This window comes from Leuciscus leuciscus (assembly GCF_965113295.1).
Source record: "Leuciscus leuciscus genome assembly, chromosome: 15".
In the NCBI taxonomy this organism is placed as follows: Eukaryota; Metazoa; Chordata; class Actinopteri; order Cypriniformes; family Leuciscidae; genus Leuciscus; species Leuciscus leuciscus.
Window position 1 is genome coordinate 40,107,972 of NC_138739.1, and position 22,375 is coordinate 40,130,346.

At 37.2% G+C, this 22,375-nt stretch overlaps 1 protein-coding gene and 2 long non-coding RNA genes across 3 annotated transcripts in view; 2 read left to right on the forward strand and 1 right to left on the reverse strand.

Moving 5' to 3' along the window:
• Nucleotides 1–22,375, reverse strand: part of LOC309475383 — a 308,063-nt gene that overhangs the window by 259,682 nt on the left and 26,006 nt on the right. The window lies entirely within an intron of this gene.
• alpi.1 (alkaline phosphatase, intestinal, tandem duplicate 1) lies at nucleotides 1,312–20,547 on the forward strand. The gene is made up of 22 exons (XM_082137555.1): nucleotides 1,312–1,467; nucleotides 1,735–1,854; nucleotides 4,387–4,502; nucleotides 4,832–5,006; nucleotides 6,337–6,509; nucleotides 8,367–8,501; nucleotides 8,584–8,659; nucleotides 8,733–8,867; nucleotides 8,956–9,147; nucleotides 10,113–10,229; nucleotides 11,573–11,835; nucleotides 12,468–12,570; nucleotides 12,652–12,768; nucleotides 13,977–14,092; nucleotides 14,186–14,360; nucleotides 17,010–17,182; nucleotides 17,295–17,420; nucleotides 17,884–17,953; nucleotides 18,597–18,731; nucleotides 18,823–19,014; nucleotides 19,462–19,578; nucleotides 20,071–20,547. Exons 1-22 carry the CDS (start codon nucleotides 1,374–1,376, stop codon nucleotides 20,331–20,333), a joined length of 3,183 nt encoding a protein of 1,060 aa, XP_081993681.1. The 5' UTR covers nucleotides 1,312–1,373; the 3' UTR covers nucleotides 20,334–20,547.
• Nucleotides 10,591–11,426, forward strand: LOC309475389. Its single transcript, XR_014197635.1, has 3 exons — nucleotides 10,591–10,848; nucleotides 11,041–11,072; nucleotides 11,249–11,426. It is a non-coding gene; the product is annotated as an uncharacterized lncRNA (long non-coding RNA).

Sequence of the window (22,375 nt, forward strand, 5' to 3'; positions counted from 1 at the left end):
TAAAACAGCCCATATACACATAGCCATGTGATCACATATCACTATCTATATAAATATACTATCTATATACCTCTATATAAAGACGTTACTCGGCAGCTGTAAACAGCTAAACACTGCTTGCATGTACATCGCATTATAACAAGTTCTTCCTCGTCTTGACTTGTTTGGGACAGATCGAGCGCAGTATTTTTCCTTCATGCTTCATTGTTGCGTATGTAAATATGAATGTAAAATACTGCTACACTCAACAGTTACAGATATGACTGACACACTTTTGGAAAAGAAGTGTACTTTAGCATACTTTTAAAAAGTGTACCTATAGGGAAATACTTTACCTTACTTAAGTGTGAACTGAATGTAATGTCAGACACTTAAATGCATGTTATGAAAAGATAATAGTTAAAATTAGATGAACTTTAGAATGTTTTTGATGCACATCATTATGTGTAATTTTATAATTCTTTGAAATATGGTTAAAGTGTTACTGCCAAATGCACTCTAATGTAACTGAACTACACGTTTAATGATTAAGTACATTCAAAATTTAAATGTGATATTAAATAACACAAGACTTTACATGTGCTTTAATATGTCAGTCACACATAAAAATAAGTGTTTCTTTAAAGCAGGACGAAACATTATTAAAACAATGATTTGTAATTTAAAGAAACTTTATAGAAAAATTATAATGATATTACTACAAAGCGCACTATTTAAGTGTACTTAAGTGTGTTAAGAAGCGAAAGTGTACTCACTTAATCTGCCTTTTATTTATTTTTTTATATTATCTGCAAACATACAGTTTTTAACTTATACACTTATAATATTTGAAGTGCGCATTCAATATAACTATAAGCACACTTCTTTTTGCACGAAGGTCAACATGATTTTGACATTTCAGGGCCAATGTTACATCAGTCGCCTAGTACGAACCCTTACAAGAACTGGCGTGCCTGACGTTTCTCACACCCTGATTCATTTTCCAAGTCATAATGACAACGAACAACAACAAAAAAGCAGTATGGTTTGAGTGCCAGAACTGAACGCCGCCGATTAACCATTGTGTGAAAAACACACATTAGTGCGATTTGCCACATCAAAGGCTTCCTAGAGGAGAGCTGGGAAAAGGAAAGGAAGAAAAGAAACAAGGAAGAGCAGAGTCTTCTAAAACAAAAACGCCGGATTTGTGAGAGAGGTCGAGGGGCTTCCTGGCCCTGTGTGGTCCCGCACCGTCAGCACGAGCCTATGAGCTGTCTGGGGCCCCGGCTTGACACACACCCTGGGTTTAAAAAGCAGGGGCTGGAGGTTTGCAGGAGACACTCCTTTCCAGCGTCGAGGTGCACTGAAGTCTCTCCGTTTCTCCTCGTCTCGGGATGTGTTTGGTTTATAGCCGGGCCCCCGGGGTGCTGCTCCTCTTGGCCCTCCTCCTCCTCCTCCTGAACACCAGCTGCAGCGCTGAGCCCGTGGGTAAGACACAGCGCTCCTATTGTCCACACTGCTAAAATTAGCGCTCGGTGGGTAGACAGGTAATGATGTCCACGCTCGGGCTCGTGGGTGTTTCGCATGTAGGTGTGTGGGCTGAATCTGGATCCTCAAGGGCTGGTGTTTGGGTGGCTCTTTGAGAAGCGCTCAGGTCTTGTCAGGGCAGGTTTGCGGTGGAGTTACTGCCTCAGACCAACGCTATTTCTGAGAAGGAGAAGTTGTTTAAGGCGTCATGTTTGTTCTGGTGTGTAGATGAATGGGAGAAGGAACCGGTGTACTGGAACGATCAGGCCAGGAGGACTCTTCAGACGGCCCTCACGCTGCCACTGCGAGCGCACCGCGCCAAAAACACCATCCTCTTCCTCGGCGATGGTGAGTTAGCAACACCACTTTACACAGTTGATCGGCCCATCAAACTACACTTCTTATTACAACACTACAATTTCTAAGTAATTATTAATGATTTTTGGGGGATTTGAAATACAAATACACTAAGCCTTCAATATCAGATTTTATATATAATATTGAAGGCTTAGTGTATTTAAAAAAAATTTTTTTTATATATATATATATGTATGTATTAGTGCTGGGCAACGATTGATCGCATCCAAAATAAAAGTTTGTGTTTACATAATATATGTGTGTGTACTGTGTATAATTATTTTGTATATATAAATACACATATGCATTACATTTACATTTACATTTATGCATTTGGCAGACGCTTTTATCCAAAGCGACTTACATTGCATTATCCTATACATTTATACATATGCATGTATATATTTAAGAAAAATTTGTTATTTATATATAATTATTTATATTTATATATAATATAAATTATGTATAAACATATACAGTATATACTGTACATGCAAATATTTCTTAAATATAAAAATGCATATGTGTGTATTTATATATACAAAATAATTATACACAGTACACACACATATATTATGTAAACACAAACTTTTATTTTGGATGCTAGTTGCCCAGCACTAATATACACACTTTAGCATAAGAAGTACAGAAATAATATACTTAAGTGATGAAGTAACTGGAAAAAAATTAATTGCAATGAAAATGTATTATAGTTCAAATTTATATTAAATGCAATAGTTCACTTAAAGCGTAACTCTCGTCAAAATGCAATCAATTTTTTTTTTGTTTTTTTTTGTGAATCTACCCAAAGCAAACTTTTATTTAAAAGCATAATTAGGATGGAAACGCCACTTTTAAGATTGACCGTATTTTCGTTTTCGGTCAGATTGCCTTGTGAATGGGAGTGATTGGGGCACGACTATGATAGCATCAAAAATCACTATTGATAAAACACTAAGAAGGCTCGACACAACATGAAACTGTGCTGGAAGTATCACCAGCGGCTCGTCACATGAACTCCAGCATTGAGAACAGTGTTTGTGTACACAGAGTTTGCTAAAAAGAAAGATTTTGAACAACTCACTGAAGCTGTTGTTGTTTCCGGCCGCCGCCATTTTGACAGTCAAAAATAGTCGATCTCCGAATGCAGCGTAACATGAGGAGAGTAAAGATGGAAAGCTCCTAAAGCTTAGTTCCATATAAATTCACGGATAATTTGTTGTTTTGTCGTTAGTGAAAATCAATATTGACCTTGTATTTGAAAAAGGTCCTCATATAAGAAACAATATTAAAATTCAGAGTCAGTTCATTCGCATTCGGAGATCGACTATTTCTGACTGTCAAAACAACAACAGCCACAGTGAGTTGTTCTCTTTGTACACAAACAATGTTCTCAATGCTGGAGTTCATGTGTAGAGCCCCTGGTGATACTTCCAGCAAAGTTTCATGTTGTGTCAGCTTTCTTAGTGTTTTAACAATAGCGATTTATGATGCTATCATAGTCGTGCCCCAAGACTCATGAATATTCATTAGGGAAGTCATCCCTGATTGGTCTTAACCCCAGTGAAGGGTAGATTTAGGGGCGGGGTTAGGGGTAAAAAAACATCGCGACCCGCGGTGTGTGTAGATAGAAATTACTCATTCTAAGGTAATAAAAACATAACGGTTCATTATGTAAGTTCTTTATACCTCACTGAAAACATAGTTATGTATATTATATGGCATTTCTGTCTACAGATCCTCCTAAACATTACACAATGCACCTTTAAGAGTGTGTTTTTACCCAATAGAGCTTAAGTACATATTTATATGTAATTTCACAATTACTTTGAAAAATAGTACTGATAAGCATTTATGGCAAACTAAAATATACTTTAATGTCATTTCAATTGAAACTTGTGTCATATATTTATGTATATGTACTGTTTATTTTGAGGAATACTGAATGTGTTTTGTGCAAGTGGGATGAGTAAATGTTCACATTTAGTCTAGATCTACAATTACATCATGTTCACACACAACAACTGCACTTACTCACGATTCCTCTCAACATGAGGACAGGAGAGCGGTCAGTCAATACATGGGAAAACAAAATAACCTGCATACTTATTTGAAAAAGTAAGTCAGATATTTTGTTGTAAAATTAAAAGTAATGCGTTACTTTACTGGTTACTTGAAAAAAGTAATCCGATTACATAACTTGCGGTACTTAGCGCGCTTCTAAAATTTGAAGTACACTACAGTTTCTGCTTTATCTGTATGACCATTTTTACACTGCTCTCTTGAATACTTGATTTATTGACACATGTATGTTGTATTTGGTAAGTAGCTGCATAATAAGTGGGATAATGTGCACCTGTTGGGGTTTGTTTTGCGATAATGATTGGTTGACTGACTGTGTATTACGCGCATACCTGTTACTTCTCACCCCATATTTTACTGTAGAGTTTATGAATGGTTTTGGGCTCAGGGTCAAGCTGTGATATTATGTATGACAGCAGACTGTGTGTGTTCATCCTTCAGGGATGGGTGTGTCCACGGTCTCAGCCGCCCGTATACTGCGAGGTCAGATGGATGGACGCTCGGGGGAGGAGACTGTTTTGGCCATGGATACGTTTCCATATGTCGCCCTGTCAAAGGTCTAAAGATTCTCATTTCCCACACTGTGCTAATCAGCCAAAGTGATCATTAGTAATAGTCTTGTTATGCAAGACAAAGCCATGTTTTGTTTATGAATGCATTTTTCATTTTCCATATTGAGATTCTTGGTTATCGTAAAAAATACAAACACCACCTTTAATAGCAAAAAATAAATAAAAATCCTGAGGAATTCAGATAGTACTGCAACCTGTGCCCCTGAAAACACACATGAGGGAGAGGGAATGATGGACTGAGGAGATTTGTTTATAACAGCAGTCTGTTTTTAACGCTATAATTATTTAAAGTTATGTGATGTGTTTCCAAACAGACGTACAGTGTTGACAAGCAAGTGGCGGACAGTGCCAGCACAGCGACGGCGTACCACTGCGGTGTGAAGGCCAATGCCAAGACCGTGGGCTTGAGTGCCAAAGCCGTGGCCTATGAGTGCAACACAACATTTGGCAATGAGGTTTTCTCAGTGTTGCATCGTGCCAAAACACAAGGTAAGCTATTTTCCATTTAGCCTCACTATCACAATGTTGTTGGTTGTTCTTAAAGGGATAGTTCACCCAAAAATAGTGCACAAGTCATATGGACTGTTTTGACTTGTCTTGTCTTGTATTTTATCACTTAAAACTCATCTTTGATCACCAAAATTTTAACGTTTTGTTTTTCCTGTGAATTTTTTATTTATTCATGCCTTAAAGCTGCTCTAAGCGATGTTGGGTGACGTCACTTCTTGTTGACGTTCAAAGTATTGTCAAACAAAACGGAGGCTAGCTTGACCCTCCCTGCTCCTCATCCCCCCCCCTCCCCTTCCCTTCCCTTCCGTGCTTCCCTGAAACAGTCATGAACCATTTAGAAAAACAAACTGGATTTCCCCTGTCCAGCAAACACAGAGCCTTCTGAATGTGGGACTGGAAGCCCTTCTGCCGGCGGAGTTCTCGCCACCTTTTGAACGCTTTTCCGATGTAAATTCGGGACTTTTTGCGCGTTCCTTCCCCTTTTCCCTATTCTTTGTTATTTGTTCATCAGAACGTCGTCTCTTTGGTCGTGTGTCGGCCATATCAAAATTCTCAAGAATACATTTTTTAAAAGTTAGTCGTTGTCGTTGTCTAGGACATCTCTCCACTCCCCACACCCCCCTCATATGCACGTGCTCTAACCCCCCAACCCCCACCCCCAAATCATTCTTGTCGGTGATTGGCTGGAACACTGTTTGTTATGTTTCAAGGTCCAGGCTGGGCCAGTTTGTTTTTCTTGCCGTTTGTGGAGCCTGGGCTGTCTACAGAGACCGCGTTTTCTTACAGTGTGTTCAGGGGATAGGCAGCTAGCGGATAGTAAGGAGATGTTTGCTGGATGTGACAAAAAATGTTTTGGCCTAAAAAACGTGTGACATCGCTTAGAGCACCTTTAAAATAGCTTGAATGTAACTATACACCCTTGCCACACTCTTCAAAATGAAGGTTCCAAGAAGGATGCCCTAGATTAGAAGAACCATTTTTGGTTCCCCAAAAGCAACTTTCAGTGAAAACTTCTTAAAATAACCTTTGTTTTTCTTAGTGTGAAGAACATTTTAATAATCTAAAGAACCTTTTGTAGAATGGAAAGGTTCCAGGGATAATAAAGGTTCTTAATTTTGAACTATCCCAGACTGCAACATCCGGCCCACATCTGGTACATGTGGATTACATGCGTACCAGATGCGGGCCGGATCTGGGCGACACTATGTTGCAGTCTGGGATAGATGCCAATAAAGAAGCTTTATTTTGAAGTGTGCAGATTGCCTTACTCATGCGGGATGTGATGGTGTGTGGTTGTGTGTATATCAAGGAAAGTCTGTGGGCATTGTGACCACCACCAGAGTCCAGCACGCTTCACCCGCCGCGGCCTACGCCCACTCCGTGAGCCGCAGCTGGTACAGCGACGCAGACGTGCCCTCCTCCGCCCGCCGCCAGGGCTGCTCCGACATCGCCACGCAGCTCGTGACCAACACCGACATAGATGTGAGCCCCAATGTTTCATGCCAGAAGTTCATAAATAACTGCTTGTGATTTGAATGTCTGATTTGTTATAGTGAATTTGTTCGTTCAGATGGTTCATATAAATGAACAGACTCACAAAAATGATTCGCCATTTCAAGGCCCTCTGTACTGTACTATACTCTATCTGTACTATATTGAGTTTTTTGGAACATTTCAAGTTTGATACTGTCTCAAACAGCCACTATTTTTAACATCTCTACTTTAACTCGTTTAATCAGACTGGTCACAGTTACATTTTTAGTTGACAAACTAGATGCAACCCTTACGAAAATGAAGTGTGCTTAATTGTATTGAATGTACACTTGCAGTGTTCTTCAAATCTTAGTTAAAAGTATATTTCAGTGAACGACACTGTAATAATTGGCTAACTTCATTGCATAGGAAACAGTATCAACGCCCACTCGTTTTGAAAACCTTATCCATATAAAACCGTCATTTACTTACAGTTTGTGATGCAGCTGCAGTCAGATCCAGTTCTTGCTTCTGTTTCTTTGCTAACTGTCCATTACACTTTGCCTCGCTGACTAAATAATATGCTCCGAAAAAACATATAATCCTCTGATGCGAACCGGGACGCCATTAGAATAAACCACCCTCTTGTTTCTGACACTGGGATCCTTCTGAAGTCTCTACAGAGACGCAAACAGCGTCTGGACACGTCAAAACAGCGGTTCTTTCACTCTTCCATTTTTCCTGTTGTCGGCAGAATCAAGTGTATGGAGTACGTCAGAAACTGAACACGCATTTGTATACTGTATCAGTGTAGACAGCGTCAGTCATTATAATGGGTTATATTTACTTTTGACTCGTCGCTCACGTCCAGTGTGGGAAAATGTCAGCCGTTAAGCGACTGAACGCCAGTGGGCGGAGCCTATAGTGTGATGATGATGTTTAACTATTCAGTGATGTTTTTCCTTGGAGGCAGTCATATGCACATTTTTTTGTGTTTTAGTAATCTTTTGTTGTGCTTTAAAGAAATGCACTTATTTTGATTTGTTGACTAACATCCCAAAGCACATGTAAAGTGTACATGCAACTTCGGTGTGTTATTCAATATTACAATTCTATATCAATGTCACGTTATTTGAGATATTTATAGGGATGTGCCCGAAGCCGAATCTCAAATTTGGAAAGGAGATAACGGATACTACAGAGCCCCTAAAGGAACATGGTGAAGAAAAAATATATTTCAATGCTTTTGCGTTCTCTCGACATTATATAGGTGGGTAATTATATTGTATATAATTTGTAGGCATCAGGAGATCAGAATTCGCTTTTGAATGTGCGCTCACTTTTCAATTTCGAATTCGTGATCACGTGTACTCTGTGTATAGGGGGTGACGGTACTAACCACACATTTTACAAGAAAATATATTTCTCATTGACGCTCAGGATCTATTGCACACCAAATCCTCTGACATCGTCCTGTCAGCCTTCTCTCCTTACTATCTTCACATCATAAGTGAAATCTGATGTTCTGTAATGTAACCGACTGCATCAGTGAGCCTAACCATGTCCCTTTAGGGGCGCCGTAGAATGCCTTATTCTTATGCCTTAAATTTATTTATAAAAAACATATAGTATTTTCAGCGTAGTTAGCTTGTTTTGAGCTTGTAGCATAGCTAGCAATCAGTAGCTTGACTGTTGTTTAACTACTTCGAATTATTATTAGCTTGCAGCTTGGCAACCTAAAGGTTCAAAGTAGCTTTTTGGACAATCTAGTGACTTAAATACACAATGGCATCATTTAAAAACCAAATGCATCAGTGAAATAACTAAACGCCATTAGTAAATGTAATTTATTTGTCTCTGTTGTAGGTAATTCTTGGCGGTGGCCGCATGTACATGACACCCAAGGGTACGCCTGATCCAGAATACCCCTCTTCATCCTCTCGCAAAGGGGATCGCAAAGACAAAAGGAACCTCATTGACGTTTGGCTAAATGCTCGTAAGGTATCGCCAAGAAATCGATTTATCCCAGCACAACTTGTGATTGTAAACCCCTGCTACAATCTTTATCTGTTTTGTTTGTAAGGGAAGGAACGCCCAGTATGTTTGGAACAGAGAGCAGCTTAATGCGGTGGACGTTAAAACAACAGACTGCCTGATGGGTAATGCCAGTTCACAAAGATTCTGCGTTGTCAGTCTGCCACGGAGATATTCTCATTCATTTTTCTCATTTAGGTCTGTTTGAACCCAAAGATATGAGATTTGAAGTGTTTAGGAATCGCACCCGTGACCCCTCTATTGTGGACATGACAGAGAAAGCCATTCAGATCCTCAGCAAGAATCCTAAAGGGTTTTTTCTCTTTGTGGAAGATGAGTATTTATCACTTGCTGTGGCGTTACTGCTTTATCAAGTTATTCTGTGAATTAACAGTGAAACACATCTCCATTTGTGTTTTACGAGGTAGAATAGACCATGGACACCATGACGGGGTTGCCAAGCTTGCTCTGACTGAAACCATCATGTTTGACCGGGCAATTCAGAGAGCGTCTGAGCTGACCAGCGAATCGGACACTCTCACTGTTGTCACTGCAGATCATTCCCATGTCTTCACTTTTGGTGGAAACACTCCCAGAGGGAACCCTATTTTTGGTAGCTTTACTTCCTGTCTTTGCATTCAAATTATGACAATGTTAAGAAAGGTATACTAACATGACCTATTAATTTAATCAAAAGTACTCTAGATCCTCCCTATATGTCACTTTCTTTGGGCTTTCAGCCTTTGGTTAGCAAGCTAACTGATTAACCTACTAGCTTAGCCTATTATTTTGCATTTTTAGTGGATTTTATGGTACTATATTATATTTAGGCAGTAGTTATAATCCATTAATTCACTTTTTGAGCATAAACTTGAATTTCCAACTTAATCTGTCATAAATCTTGAATGCTTTGAAGCACAGACTTCAGTTTGGCATCTTTTTAAAGATGACACTTGGCAGATTATTGTTGAACCCAAAACGTGAACTTAAAAACATTATAGAATTTTACTTTTATTGTTATAAAAAATGCATAAAAATACTAATTAAAATTATATGAAATTATTTTATATGAATTTTTTTATGAAATTTCCAAAACATGTTCCAAAACTGCGATAAAATAATAGCCATGGATCTAAACAAGTTGTGTTCCAAATTTGAGGTTGATATCTCAAAAAATGAGCTTTCAGTAAGATTTTGTTTGTGTCACAGTACCAAACATTTCCACTAGATGAAATTTGTTTCATATTTTCAATGCAGTAATTTTTGACCACGATGAGTTCAAGTGACAATTTTTTTCAAGCAAATTTAACCTTTTCAAATCATGTCCGTGATTTTTCTCATTTATTATTTGTGTGTGTGCGTGTTTGTGTGTTCACATAGCAAGTGCCAAAACCCTTACCAAGTTTGTACCATTCCGATTGAGACATTTTTATTTTAAACCAATATGTAAAGATTTTCCGAAGAGCACCAGAGAGTTAAACATGTTTCAGTAGAAATTAGACATTATGTTTGAGTTTAGGTTTGGCCCGAGGGGCTTCTTGCACTTTTTTACTTGTTATTTGTTATTTTGTCTTTCAGGCCTGGCACCGAAGAAGGCTGAGGATAGTCTTCCATTCACTAGTATCTTGTATGCTAACGGGCCAGGATACAATCATGTGAACGGGACAAGAGGAAACGTTTCAGCAGTGGATTATTGTAAGTGTTCACATAATTTAGTACCTGTACCCTCTTAAAAATAAAGGTTGTTGATTGGCAATCTTTGGGTTCCATGAACTTTTAACATCCATGGAATCTTTCCATCCCACTAAATGTTCTTTACAGTGGAAAAAGCTTCTTTAGATTGTTAAAAAGTTCTTTGCAGTAAGAAAAAAATATATTTTAAGAACCGATCACTGAAAGGTTTGGAAGCTTGTTTCCACCACAGAATAAAAAATGTAAAAGTTGATTGTGATTTTTTTTTATCCCACAATTCTAACTTTTTTTTCTCACAATTGGGAGTCTATATCTTACAATTCTGAGAAAAAAAGTCAAAGTATCTCGCAAGTTTTACTTTATAACTTGCAATTCTGAGGTTATATCTTGATATTCGAACTTTATAACCCGCAATTGTGAGTTTATATTTCGCAATTTGAACTTTGTCTTACAATTCGAACTTTATAACTCACAGTTGTAAGTTTTTATCTTGCAAGTTAGAATTCAGAAGATGTGAATTCTATAGAAGATTGAATAGAAGTCAGAATTGTGGGATATATGCTGCGTTAATGCCATGCCGCAATTACCGTGACATTATACTCAGAGCTCATGCTGTACAGAGGTCAGGTGGTACAGAGGTCAGGTAGCACAGAGGTCATGTGGTACAGAGGTCATGTGGTACAGAGGTCAGGTGGTACAGAGGTCATGTGGTACAGAGGTCAGGTGGTACAGAGGTCATGTGGTACAGAGGGCTTGTGGTACAGAGGTCAGGTGGTACAGAGGTCATGTGGTACAGAGGTCAGGTGGTACAGAGGTCATGTGGTACAGAGGTCAGGTGGTACAGAGGTCAGGTGGTACAGAGGTCAGGTGGCACAGAGGTCAGGTGGCACAGAGGTCAGGTGGTACAGAGGTCATGTGGTACAGAGGTCAGGTGGTACAGAGGTCATGTGGTACAGAGGTCAGGTGGTACAGAGGTCATGTGGTACAGAGGTCAGGTGGTACAGAGGTCATGTGGTACAGAGGTCAGGTGGTACAAGTCGGAGCTCTCAGGAAATTCCCAGTTTACAAGTTGTGAAGTTCTGCGAGGACGTGAGTGCTTTTACAAGCCGGAATCTCGTAATTACGGTAATTTCTACATGTATGGAGGTTAAACTCTCAATTCTGAGTGAAAAGTCGCAATGAAGTCATCATTACTTTAATTTTTTTATTCCATGACGGTAACAAGCTTCCATAGAAAGGTTCTTCAGGGAACCAAAAATGATTCTTCTATGGCTACAAAAACATTTTTACGAGTGTATATATAAATGTATATGCAACTATCATAGATGATCTTATTCTGCTTGTAGTTGATGAAGAGTACATGCAACAAGCTGCAGTTCCTTTAGAATCAGAGACACACGGAGGGGAAGATGTGGCTATCTACGCCAAAGGCCCGATGGCTCACCTCTTTCATGGGGTCAAGGAGCAGAATTACGTGGCTCACGCCATGGCGTACGCAGCGTGCCTGGAGCCGTACACCAACTGCCCACTGCGTCTTCAAGACTCCGGTGGCTGTGGAAACACTCTCTCAGGGCTTCTTATCGCACTAACCGCTGGGTTTTGGCTTGTCGCAAGATGACAGACTCCATTACATGAGCGAATGAGGCCCCGGGACTCTTTTGGGCTTTTTCGGAGACGTATAACCCAAATTGTTTATATTGAAGTTTGGTTCTCTGCAGATGTGCAATGCTGTGTATATAAATGTAAAAAGTTTCTTTCTTTTTTTTTTTACATTTATTTTATAACCAGATTTTTTGTGTGTATATATTGCGCAATGGAAAGCTCTTTTGCACTGTGATTATAAATTTCAAACATGTGACATCAATAAACTTTCTAAAAGAAAACATTAGTCATTTTGTCGGTGTTATCAATTAAATAGCACTTTCATAATTGCTGTCGTATATATTGAAATTGATTATTACTGTAACGTGTTATTTTTCTTATCCCATTGGCAGATAATTTAGCTTGTTTATAGCAAATACATACAACAATACATACTATCTAATGCATAGTATATGCATCTTAGTTAACAACAGTGCAGTTCAGAACCAAAGAATCTGTTCAAACCAGTGCAGTTTTCAGATCAGCATTCATATCATGTCAAATTGTCATGCGTGATAAGTAGGCTACATGATCAACAGTACAAGTGACCTTTGGTCTGAGGGGAAACTATAAAGAGAAGGGAATGGACGAGTGTGACAGAGCTCTCAAGCAGTCGCTCCAACCATGGCCACGACACAAACTCTTCTGATTATTGGAGTATTTGCTTTAGCAGCCTTTGATGGATGTCTCTCCGCTTCTCCTGGTAAGTGCTTTGCCACAGTTATTCTTTCTTCTCCAAACAAAGATAATGAAACCATGTTTCTTTTCTGGAATTAACTTGAAGTGGAGGAGCAGAACCCAAACTTTTGGTATGGGAAGGCTAAAGAGGCTCTTGATGCGTCCCTCTCCATGATGCCCAAAATGCAACGTGCTCACAATCTCATCCTCTTCCTCGGAGATGGTGAGTTACGCAGAACTTTGTTTCTTGGTTTTACATTGTTCTCTTTTATATTTTTATAATCGTAACAGATTCCGTGGCAATTTAGCAGTGATGCACCAATTATTGTGGTGCACGGATTTTGGGAATTTGTCAAAATTAGCAGTTGTTTGGAATGGAAACATATAAGAAATTGCTATATATTTTAGACACTAATTTCTGCAGCATAAAGTCCGCTTACATCAACAATGATAACTATAAAGATTAACATAATAACTATCGTCCACGTCAACTGATAATAATGTTCTGTTTATTATAATTGCGTGCTTTTATTATGTCGTCTGCCACTTTAAATGCTTGAGCTCTTTAAAGCCTGGTGGATTCTGATTGGCTGTCAATGTTTTTATTGTTTATCAGCTGGAAAAATCTTTCTGAAAGATTTCAATCTGTGCTGTTAAATTTTTTTTGTGGTCATTAAAATAAAAATAAAGCAAAATAAAACTAAACTAAACTAAATAATAAAATGTTAAACTTATCAAACTTAAATTTTTTAACTGAAATATATAAGCTAACTGAAATAAGTTTTAGTACTAAAATTACTTGATCTTAAACTAAAACAAAAATTAATTAAAGATAAATAGAAATATCTAAAAGAAACTAAAAGTAACTAAAGTTTAACTTTTTTTTTAAATCCACATAACTTATTTTTTTCGATTACGCATTAAGTTAATTTACTTCATTTTTTAAGTTAAGTCAACTCATCACTTTTTACACTGTATAAAGTAACACTATTATTACAATGTTACTGCATATTACACAATGAACATTAGCACAAGACCTTGCTTGGGTTTATGTGGTGTGCTTTAAATTTCACGTGTAAATCACCGCTGTCAAAGTCCTAAGATACGAGATTTTACGAGACTTTAGATTAGATAATCATAATATTTACTGTAAGTATACACAAGTAGTTTGCATGTAGTCAATTGTGCCTATTCAATTAATTGATCAAATGTTATTAAAACTTATATATAATACCAAAAGGACATAATATTTAGTAAAGATCAAATGTATAATATTACTGTATGGACTAAGCTAATCAATAAAACATGAATCAATCATGCATGTGTTAGTCAATTTTAAATCATCACACTCTGATAGGATGTTTACCAATAATACTTGTATACTTGTGTGCCTTAAAGTAGTGTAACCTGTTGTTTTTGTCCCGCGATGAGGCATGGGCATCAGCACTGTAACAGCAGCCAGGATCATGAAGGGACAGATGGACGGGAAGACCGGAGAGGAGAGTGTCCTAGCCATGGACACGTTCCCTCATCTCGCTCTCTCCAAGGTGCAGAGATCTCACTGGCCGGACAGAAGAGGCTGATACTGTGGACTTGAGGACTCTTAATAATGCAGCTGTGTGTGTTTGTCCCCGCTGTAGACCTATAACGTGGACCAGCAGATGCCTGACAGCGCAGCGACAGCCACGGCTTATCTCTGTGGTGTGAAGGCAAACTACGGCACTCTGGGTCTCAGCGCAGCCGCCAGACGCAAAGACTGCAGCTCCGCTAAAGGCAACGAGGTCAAATCCATTCTTCATCAGGCCAAGATGGCAGGTAATGGCAAGGAAGACCCTGAGTTTACCCAATACCAGCACTGAGTTTACCCATTACTGCCATTCATTCCCAGAGTTAGGCAGAGTTAGGCAGATGTTATGTTCTTTTGAAATTTGAAGTGGTTTTTATTTTTATTTTTTGCATCTAAAGATGATGCAAAACAGAAAATTAGGGACTGGTGGGTATATGTGGAATACACATCTATTTGAGAAAAAAAAAATCACAAAAGCGACTTCACCTCTCGTAACTTCTACTTTATTTCTCATAATTTCAAATTTATTTCTCACAATTTCAACTATTTCTCGACATTATACAGGTGAAACTCGGAAAATTTTAATATCATGCAAAAGTTAATTTATTTCAGTAATTCAACTTAAAAGGAACTAATTGGTTACACTGTTAGAAAAATCTGTAGAAATTACAGTATTACTGGCAGCTACTTGCCAGTAACTTACTGTAGATTTAAATTGATGTTATTTACTGGCAACAGTTTGTTCAAAGTTAAATGAACATTAAACATGAACAAGTCTTTGTCTTTACAGAATAAAATTATAAAATAACAATCTAATGCAAAGCATTCTGGGAACCAAAATCTAAAGGAAAAAAAACAGAAAAAGGTTGATGAAGATTTCTGGTTCCCAGAATGCTTTGCATTAGATTGTTATTTTATAATTTTATTCTGTAAAGACAAAGACTTGTTCATGTTTAATGTTCATTTAACTTTGAACAAACTGTTGCCAGTAAATAACATAAATTTAAATCTACAGTAAGTTACAACAGCTGCATAACTACAGCACATTTTTTACAGTGTAGTTAATAATCATCAGAATTATAACAAATAAAGGCTTGAAATATCTCACTTTGCATGTAATGAGTCTATATAACATATTAGTTTCACCTTTTTAAGTTGAATTCTTGAAATAAATCAACTTTTTGATGATATTCAAATTTTTCGAGTTTCACCTGTAGTGAATTTATTTCTTTATACCTCGTTTGTGATTTTAGTTTTCATAATTGCGACTTTATTTCTCACCATTACGACTTTAAACCTCACAATTTCAACTTTATTCCTCATAATATCAACTATATTTCTCACAATTTCAATTTAATTTTTTACAATAGCAACTTAATTTCTTAATATCTCAATTGCAATTTTTGTATAATTGTGACTTTATTTCCTACCATTACGACTTTAAACCTCAAAATTTCAACTATATTTCTCACAATTTCAACTTTATTTCTTACATTAGCGAATTTATTTCTTGATATCTCAATTGTGATTTTAGTTTTCATAATTGTGACTTTATTTTTCATCATTACGACTTTAACCTCACAATTTCAACTATATTTCTCACAATTTTAACTATATTTCTCACAATTTCAACTTTATTTCTTTCAATTTCAACTTTATTTCTTCAATTGCAATTTGAGTATTATTGCGACTTTATTTCTTACCATTACGACTTTAAACCTCAAAATTTGAACAATATTTCTCACAATTTCAACTTTATTTCTTAATATCTCAATTGTGATTTTAGTGAAATTGCGACTTTGCGACTTCATTTCTCACCATTACGACTTTAAACCTCAAAATGTCAACCTTGTTCCTCACAATGTCAACCTTATTCCTCACAATTTCAACTATATTTCTCCAAATTTCAACTTTATTTCTGATAATAGTGACTTTAATTGTTAATATCTCAATTGCGATTTTAGTATAATTGCGACTTTATTTCTCACCATTACGACTTTAACCCTCACAATTTCAACTATATTTCTCACGATTTAAACTTTGTTTCTTACAATAGCGACTTTATTTCTTAATATCTAAATTGTAATTTTAGTATAATTGGTACTTTTTTATTTACCATTACGACTTTAAATCTCACAATTTCAACTTTATTTCTCGACAATTTCAACTCTATCTCTTTCAATAGCGACTTTATTTCTCACTATTACGACTTTAAACCTCACAATTCCAACTTTATTTTTCGTCACTGTGACTACCGAAATTCATATCACACCTTCTGAACCTAAAATCTTGACATTTTAACTTTATTTCTCGTCATTTTAAACTTCAGAGTATCACAATTGCTAATTTCTTATATTTTACACTTTACATTTCACAACTTGCTCTTTAAATCTCGTCATTTCAACTTTATTTCTCTGAATAGTGATTTTTTTGTTGTTGTAATTGGTACTTTTTTTCTGACAATTATCTCTATTATCTTTCTCACACTATTAAGCAAGATGTGAAAAGTTTATCCTAAGGTTGTCTACCTGTTGATTTTAAAATACCTTTAGTCCCAATAATACCCAAAATATTCACAGATAGAAAAAAGGGGTAGAACTTTATATGTCTATGATCTTACATGGATTTTGATAACTATAGAAATTGGTGGATAATTCAATAAAAAAATACTACTACTTTTGATTGCAGGCACACTTTGAACTAATGACTAAACAGTTTGTTAGAACGCTTCGTTCACTAATCAATCACTACTTTGAACCCTTTGTGCTTTTATATGTCTTTTATGGTTAAATGAGCAGTTGAGGCTCATTATCTCTTATCTAAACACCTATTAAAGGCATAATTTGCTGATAAAGTAATACCTTATCCATATAAATGACTGGTTTGGTAATTTCCAGGGAAGTCTGTTGGCATCATAAGCACGGCACGTGTCCAGCATGCTTCACCCGCCGCCAGCTACTCCCACACTCCTGAAAGAGGCTGGTACAGCGATAAAGAGCTGACAACTGAAGCCGTCGAAGGGGGATGCAAGGACATCGCGTACCAACTCGTCCATAACACTGATATAGACGTAAGGCCCTATAACCTCGCAGAACATTGAACTATAGATAAGTTGTCGACTATAGAACAAGCTGTCAATCTGAATGTCTCACTTATGAAATCCCTCGATGATTTCATTGTAGGTTATTTTAGGAGGTGGCAGACAGTACATGTTTCCCCAGGAAACCTTTGATCCTGAATACTCCTCAGTCACGGGGAGCCGACAAGACAAAACAAATCTCGTTCAAGAGTGGTTGAAAAACAGAAAAGTAAGTCAAACCTCTTCCAAAATACATTAAAAATGAAAACTCAGTCATCGTTGATTCACCCTCATGAAGCTCCAGAACTAAATTACTTTGTTTCCCATTGGAACACAAAAGGAGATGTTTAGAAGAATGTCCTGGTTGCTCTTTTCCATACAATGGAGGAATTTTTAGTATTCAGAATTCCTGCAAATCTCATTCATGTTCAGTTCATCACGAGAACCAACCCCATGTCATGATTGATGTGAAACTTGACACAACCAAAGCAGTCTATAATGAGTGAAGCGATCTATCCATTCCCGTTCATTCCAGCTGCAGTTTTGGCTGGTTCACATCTTGCCTAAAATCTCCTTTTCTGTTCAATGGAAGAAAGTAAGCCATTCAGGTTTAGGACAACATGAGGACGAGAGGATGACAAAATGTGTATTTTTGGATGAACTTCACCTTTAACAACTCCTCCTTTCTTTAGAATTCCAAATATGTGTGGAATAAAGAAGAGTTTGATGCTGTCAATGAGGACAACACCGATTACTTGATGGGTAAGTCCGCCTTTTCCTATTTGGAAAGGAAAATTCCACCTGTTATGCTGATCCTACAGTATAAGAGTTTTATCAGTGGTCTTTAACCTTTTGTAGGGAAGCTTGTCTCCGCCACGCAATAGAACAATTTAAAAGATAATTGCGGCTTTTTTCTCACAATTCTGACTTTTTTTCCCACAATTGTGAGATATACACTGCAAGTGCAAGTTATGAAATCAAAATTGAGAGATGTAAACTTGCAATAGTCACAATTGAGGGATATAAACTCTCAAGAAATAAACTCACAATTCAGCATTTTTTTCTCTCGCAATTGCAAGTTTATATCTCGCAATTTTGACTTATTTTGTCAGAATTGTGAGATATAAAACTTGCAACTGCGAGTTATAAAGTCCAATTATGAGGAAATGTTTTTAGCTATCTCACAATTCTGACTTTATAACGCAATTCTGAGAAAATAAGTCAGAATTGCAAGATGTGAACGTGCAATTGCGAGAGAAAAAAGTCCAAACTGCGAAATTTGAATAAAAAGTCGAAATTAAATTTTTTATTTTGTTATTCGGCGGCAGAAAACAAATGTCCATATACTTTTTGACTCCAGGTTATTCTCAATGTGGTTTAATACTGTTGTTTTCATTGTGATTAGGGCTTTTTGAACCAAAGGACACCAGGTACGAGCTGGAGCGCGACCCTTCAATGGACCCATCGTTGACAGAGATGGTGGAAAAAGCCATCAAGATTCTTCGCAAAAACTCTAAAGGATTCTACCTCTTTGTTGAAGATAAGAGGACATTTAGTGTCGTTTCTATTGCTTAACCCTTAAGATGTGTTGAGTCGAGCGTACTTATTAATGTGTGTTTTCTTTCCTGTAAGTGGGAGAATAGATCATGGCCATCATGCAGGCCAGGCCAAGTACGCTTTGACTGAGGCTGTGGAATTTGACAGGGCCATCGCGCGGGCGGCCGAGCTGACGAACGAACATGACACCCTGTCCGTGGTGACTGCCGACCATTCCCATGTGTTTTCCTTCGGTGGATACTCTTACAGGGGCAATCCTGTGCTAGGTAGGCAAATACGACATTTTCTGTATGTCCACAACTTTTGAAATTAGGGATAGTGCACCCAAAAATTAACATTTGTCATAATTTACTCACCCTCTTTTAGTTTTAGACTTGTAAGACTTTGTTCAGTGGAAAACAAACAAAGATTTTTGTTTGTTTTTGTACAATAAAAGTCAGTTTTGTTGATTTGGACCCCATTGACTTTCAATGTATGGACAAACACGTTTCAAAAATCCTTCAAAATATCTTCAATTCTGTTCTAGAGAAGAAAGAAGGTCCTCCAAGGTGAGTTAATGATGACAAAAAATGTGAGTTTTCCGAATGAGGCCAATTATTTCTGCTCAGGTTTCAAATGATTTGCCAGTAGGAATGCATTTTTCTCAAAAAACTCTATTTTTTTGTCATGCACATTGGGATTAAAAACAACTTATTTACTTCTTTGTATTTTAGGCACTTCCTATTCAATAGCTGAGGATGGTAAGAGCTTTACTAATGCGCTTTACGGAAACGGTCCAGGATACCAGATTGCGAACAGTACACGTCCTGACATGAATAGCACGGTCTCAAGTAAGTTTTATGAGTTTAATTGTTTTACCCTCAAGTGCAGAACAGAATTTTTAAGTGCACGGCACAAGCTCTGATTTGAAAATACAGACGCCCCATCTTGTGGTCATTTGTGTTACTGCAAACACAGCAACACATTAAAGCTACACTTCATCCAAAAATAAACATTTTATCATTACTTACGTTTTTTCAAATGTGCAACTTTCTCTCTCTTGAATGAAACACAAAAAATGAGAAGTTTAGTAGAATCTCCAGGCTGCTCTTTTCCTTAGAATGAAACTGAATCATAAAAATATGATTATATTCATTTATGTTTTCATCCAACTAAACTATCATATAGCTTTAGAAGACTTAGAATATAGCACATTTTATCGTGCTTTTTTGTTAGTTTTGGAACTTTTTTGGGGGACATTTTAACTCTGGGATGAAATATTCCTTTAATCAGTTACATAATAATTTGATAAATGAAATAATAACTCTATATGTTGTTCCCAGGCAGTGATGAATATCTTCAGCAGGCTGCGGTACCTCTGGATTCAGAAACTCATGGCTCTGAGGATGTTGCCATTTTTGCCAAAGGCCCGATGGCCCACCTCTTCCACGGAGTCCAGGAGCAGAGCTACATACCTCACGCCATGGCTTACGCTGCCTGTATTGAGCCATACACCGACTGCCTGCATGGCTATGGAGTTTGCACTCAGTTCAGCCTCCTGGTTCTGATGTTGAGCTTGCTGTCCTCACTCACAGCCCTGATATAATGTGACGAAAGGTGCAATGTTAGCTTGTACATCAGAACACATTTGCACGTTTTTCCAATCCAACTGCAGCATTATAGACAACTGGAGGATAGTAGGATGACTTCTACACTGTTTGCAAATAAAGTTTGGTTGTTGGGATCTCTTTTGAATCCTCTGTGAGGACATTAATCACTTCTGAAGAGATTGTTGCACCTAATTGATGGGCAAAAACTGATTGACATTAGATTGCATCTAGAAACTGGCATTACCTTTACGTTGTATGTTCTCTAAAACCACTGAATTAAATGTACTGTGTATAAAAAGAAACCTCTTAATTTATGTTTAAATAAAATATTTACCTCAAATATTTACCTTCAAAATGCTGCCTATTATGATGTGTTATAAATATTGTGGATATTGGGAACAGTGTGATTCACTGGTGTCTTCATCTTCAGGTAAAAGAAATCAAGTGGTTTGAAAGATATCAATTCTGCTGTTGTTTCATACGAGTTTAGATGAATAAATCCCGTAAATGTACTGTGAAATTCAACTATAAGCCATCTTGTGTCCATTGTACACGATTCCAATGCCAGATAACCTTGTATCTTGTAAGTTCCTTCGTGAGATTGAAAACTGTTCAAAGAAAGATTCAAACCTTCATCCATCCTCTACTTCATGGCACGTTTTCGTAAAACTGATACAATGAAGCTGAATGAAGTTGAAAAGTATACAAGAAAGGTTATTTTTGTACCTGCGAATGAAAATTCATTCTTTTAATGCCACTTTCTGTCAAATAAAAAAATAAAAAAATAGTTTACCTCTAAAATAAAAAAATTCCACGAAATAAATCCGAACTTCTTCCATTTTGTGCTATTTTCTGAAAAAGTTTTCATTGCAATGTATCAAATAAAAAGTTCAGTGTTAATTCAGTTGTGTTTAAAGGGGTGGTTGATTATGATTTCACTTTTCTAACTTTAGTTAGTGTGTAATGTTGCTGTTTGAGCATAAACAACATCTGCAAAGTTACAATGCTCAAAGTTCAAAGCAAAGGGAGATATTTGCTTTTAAAGAAATAGCTTTTTAAGGACTACAACAAACGGCTGGTAGAGACTACACCACATTCCTCCCGGGTTAGTGACATCACCAACCATAAAATGTACATAAACCCCGCCCCCTGAACACGATTTATAGATGATCAAGACAGAATATGCTAAAGACTAGAAGATAACTACGCATAAGCTACATAAATTCATCAACTAACCATTTAGAAATGTCCTGTTGCTTCTACATGTTGTCACTTCTTCTTGAGTCTCTCCATCATTGTCTGAATCCGGTTTGAACATAAAAGGCTAAAAGTTTTTGACATTTTCAGTGCATGTGTGTGTGTGAGTGCAAGCTCTAGAAGCTCCACCCCTTGTGCCGGGAGCAGCAGCTCATTTCCATTTAAAGGAACAGACACAAAAACTGTGCGTTTTTGCTCACCCTCAAAAAGTGACAATTTTAACATGCTATATAAAAATATCTGTGGGGTATTTTGAGCTAAAACTTCGCACACACACTCTGGGGACATCAGAGACTTATTTTACATCTTGTGAAAAGGACATTATACCACCCCTTTAATAAGTAAACACCATCAATGATGACATGAGTTCAAGTCAGTTATAAAGCAGCTCTGGAGAAAACAGTGATGTCATCATCCATCTCAGTTCAGTTCTCATCCAATAGCGTCAGTGCAGTCAAATCAGTTATACTGCTGAATATTTAGTGTCCTCAACTAAGCAAGCCAGAGGCGACAGTGGGAAGGACCCAAACTCCATCAGGTGACAGAATGGAGAAGAAAACCTTGGGAGAGAGTCAGACTGTAAACTGGTTCCATGAAGAACGTTTAACATCCATGGAAACTTTCAATTGCACAAAAGATTCTTTAGATTATTATAATGCTTTTCAAAAAAAGAAAAACATGTTTTTTTTTTTTTTATAACTGTTGAGGAACCCAAGTTCTTCCATGGCATCACCGTGAAACCCCCCTATTGAAACCTAAGAGTGTAAAGAAATTAACAGTC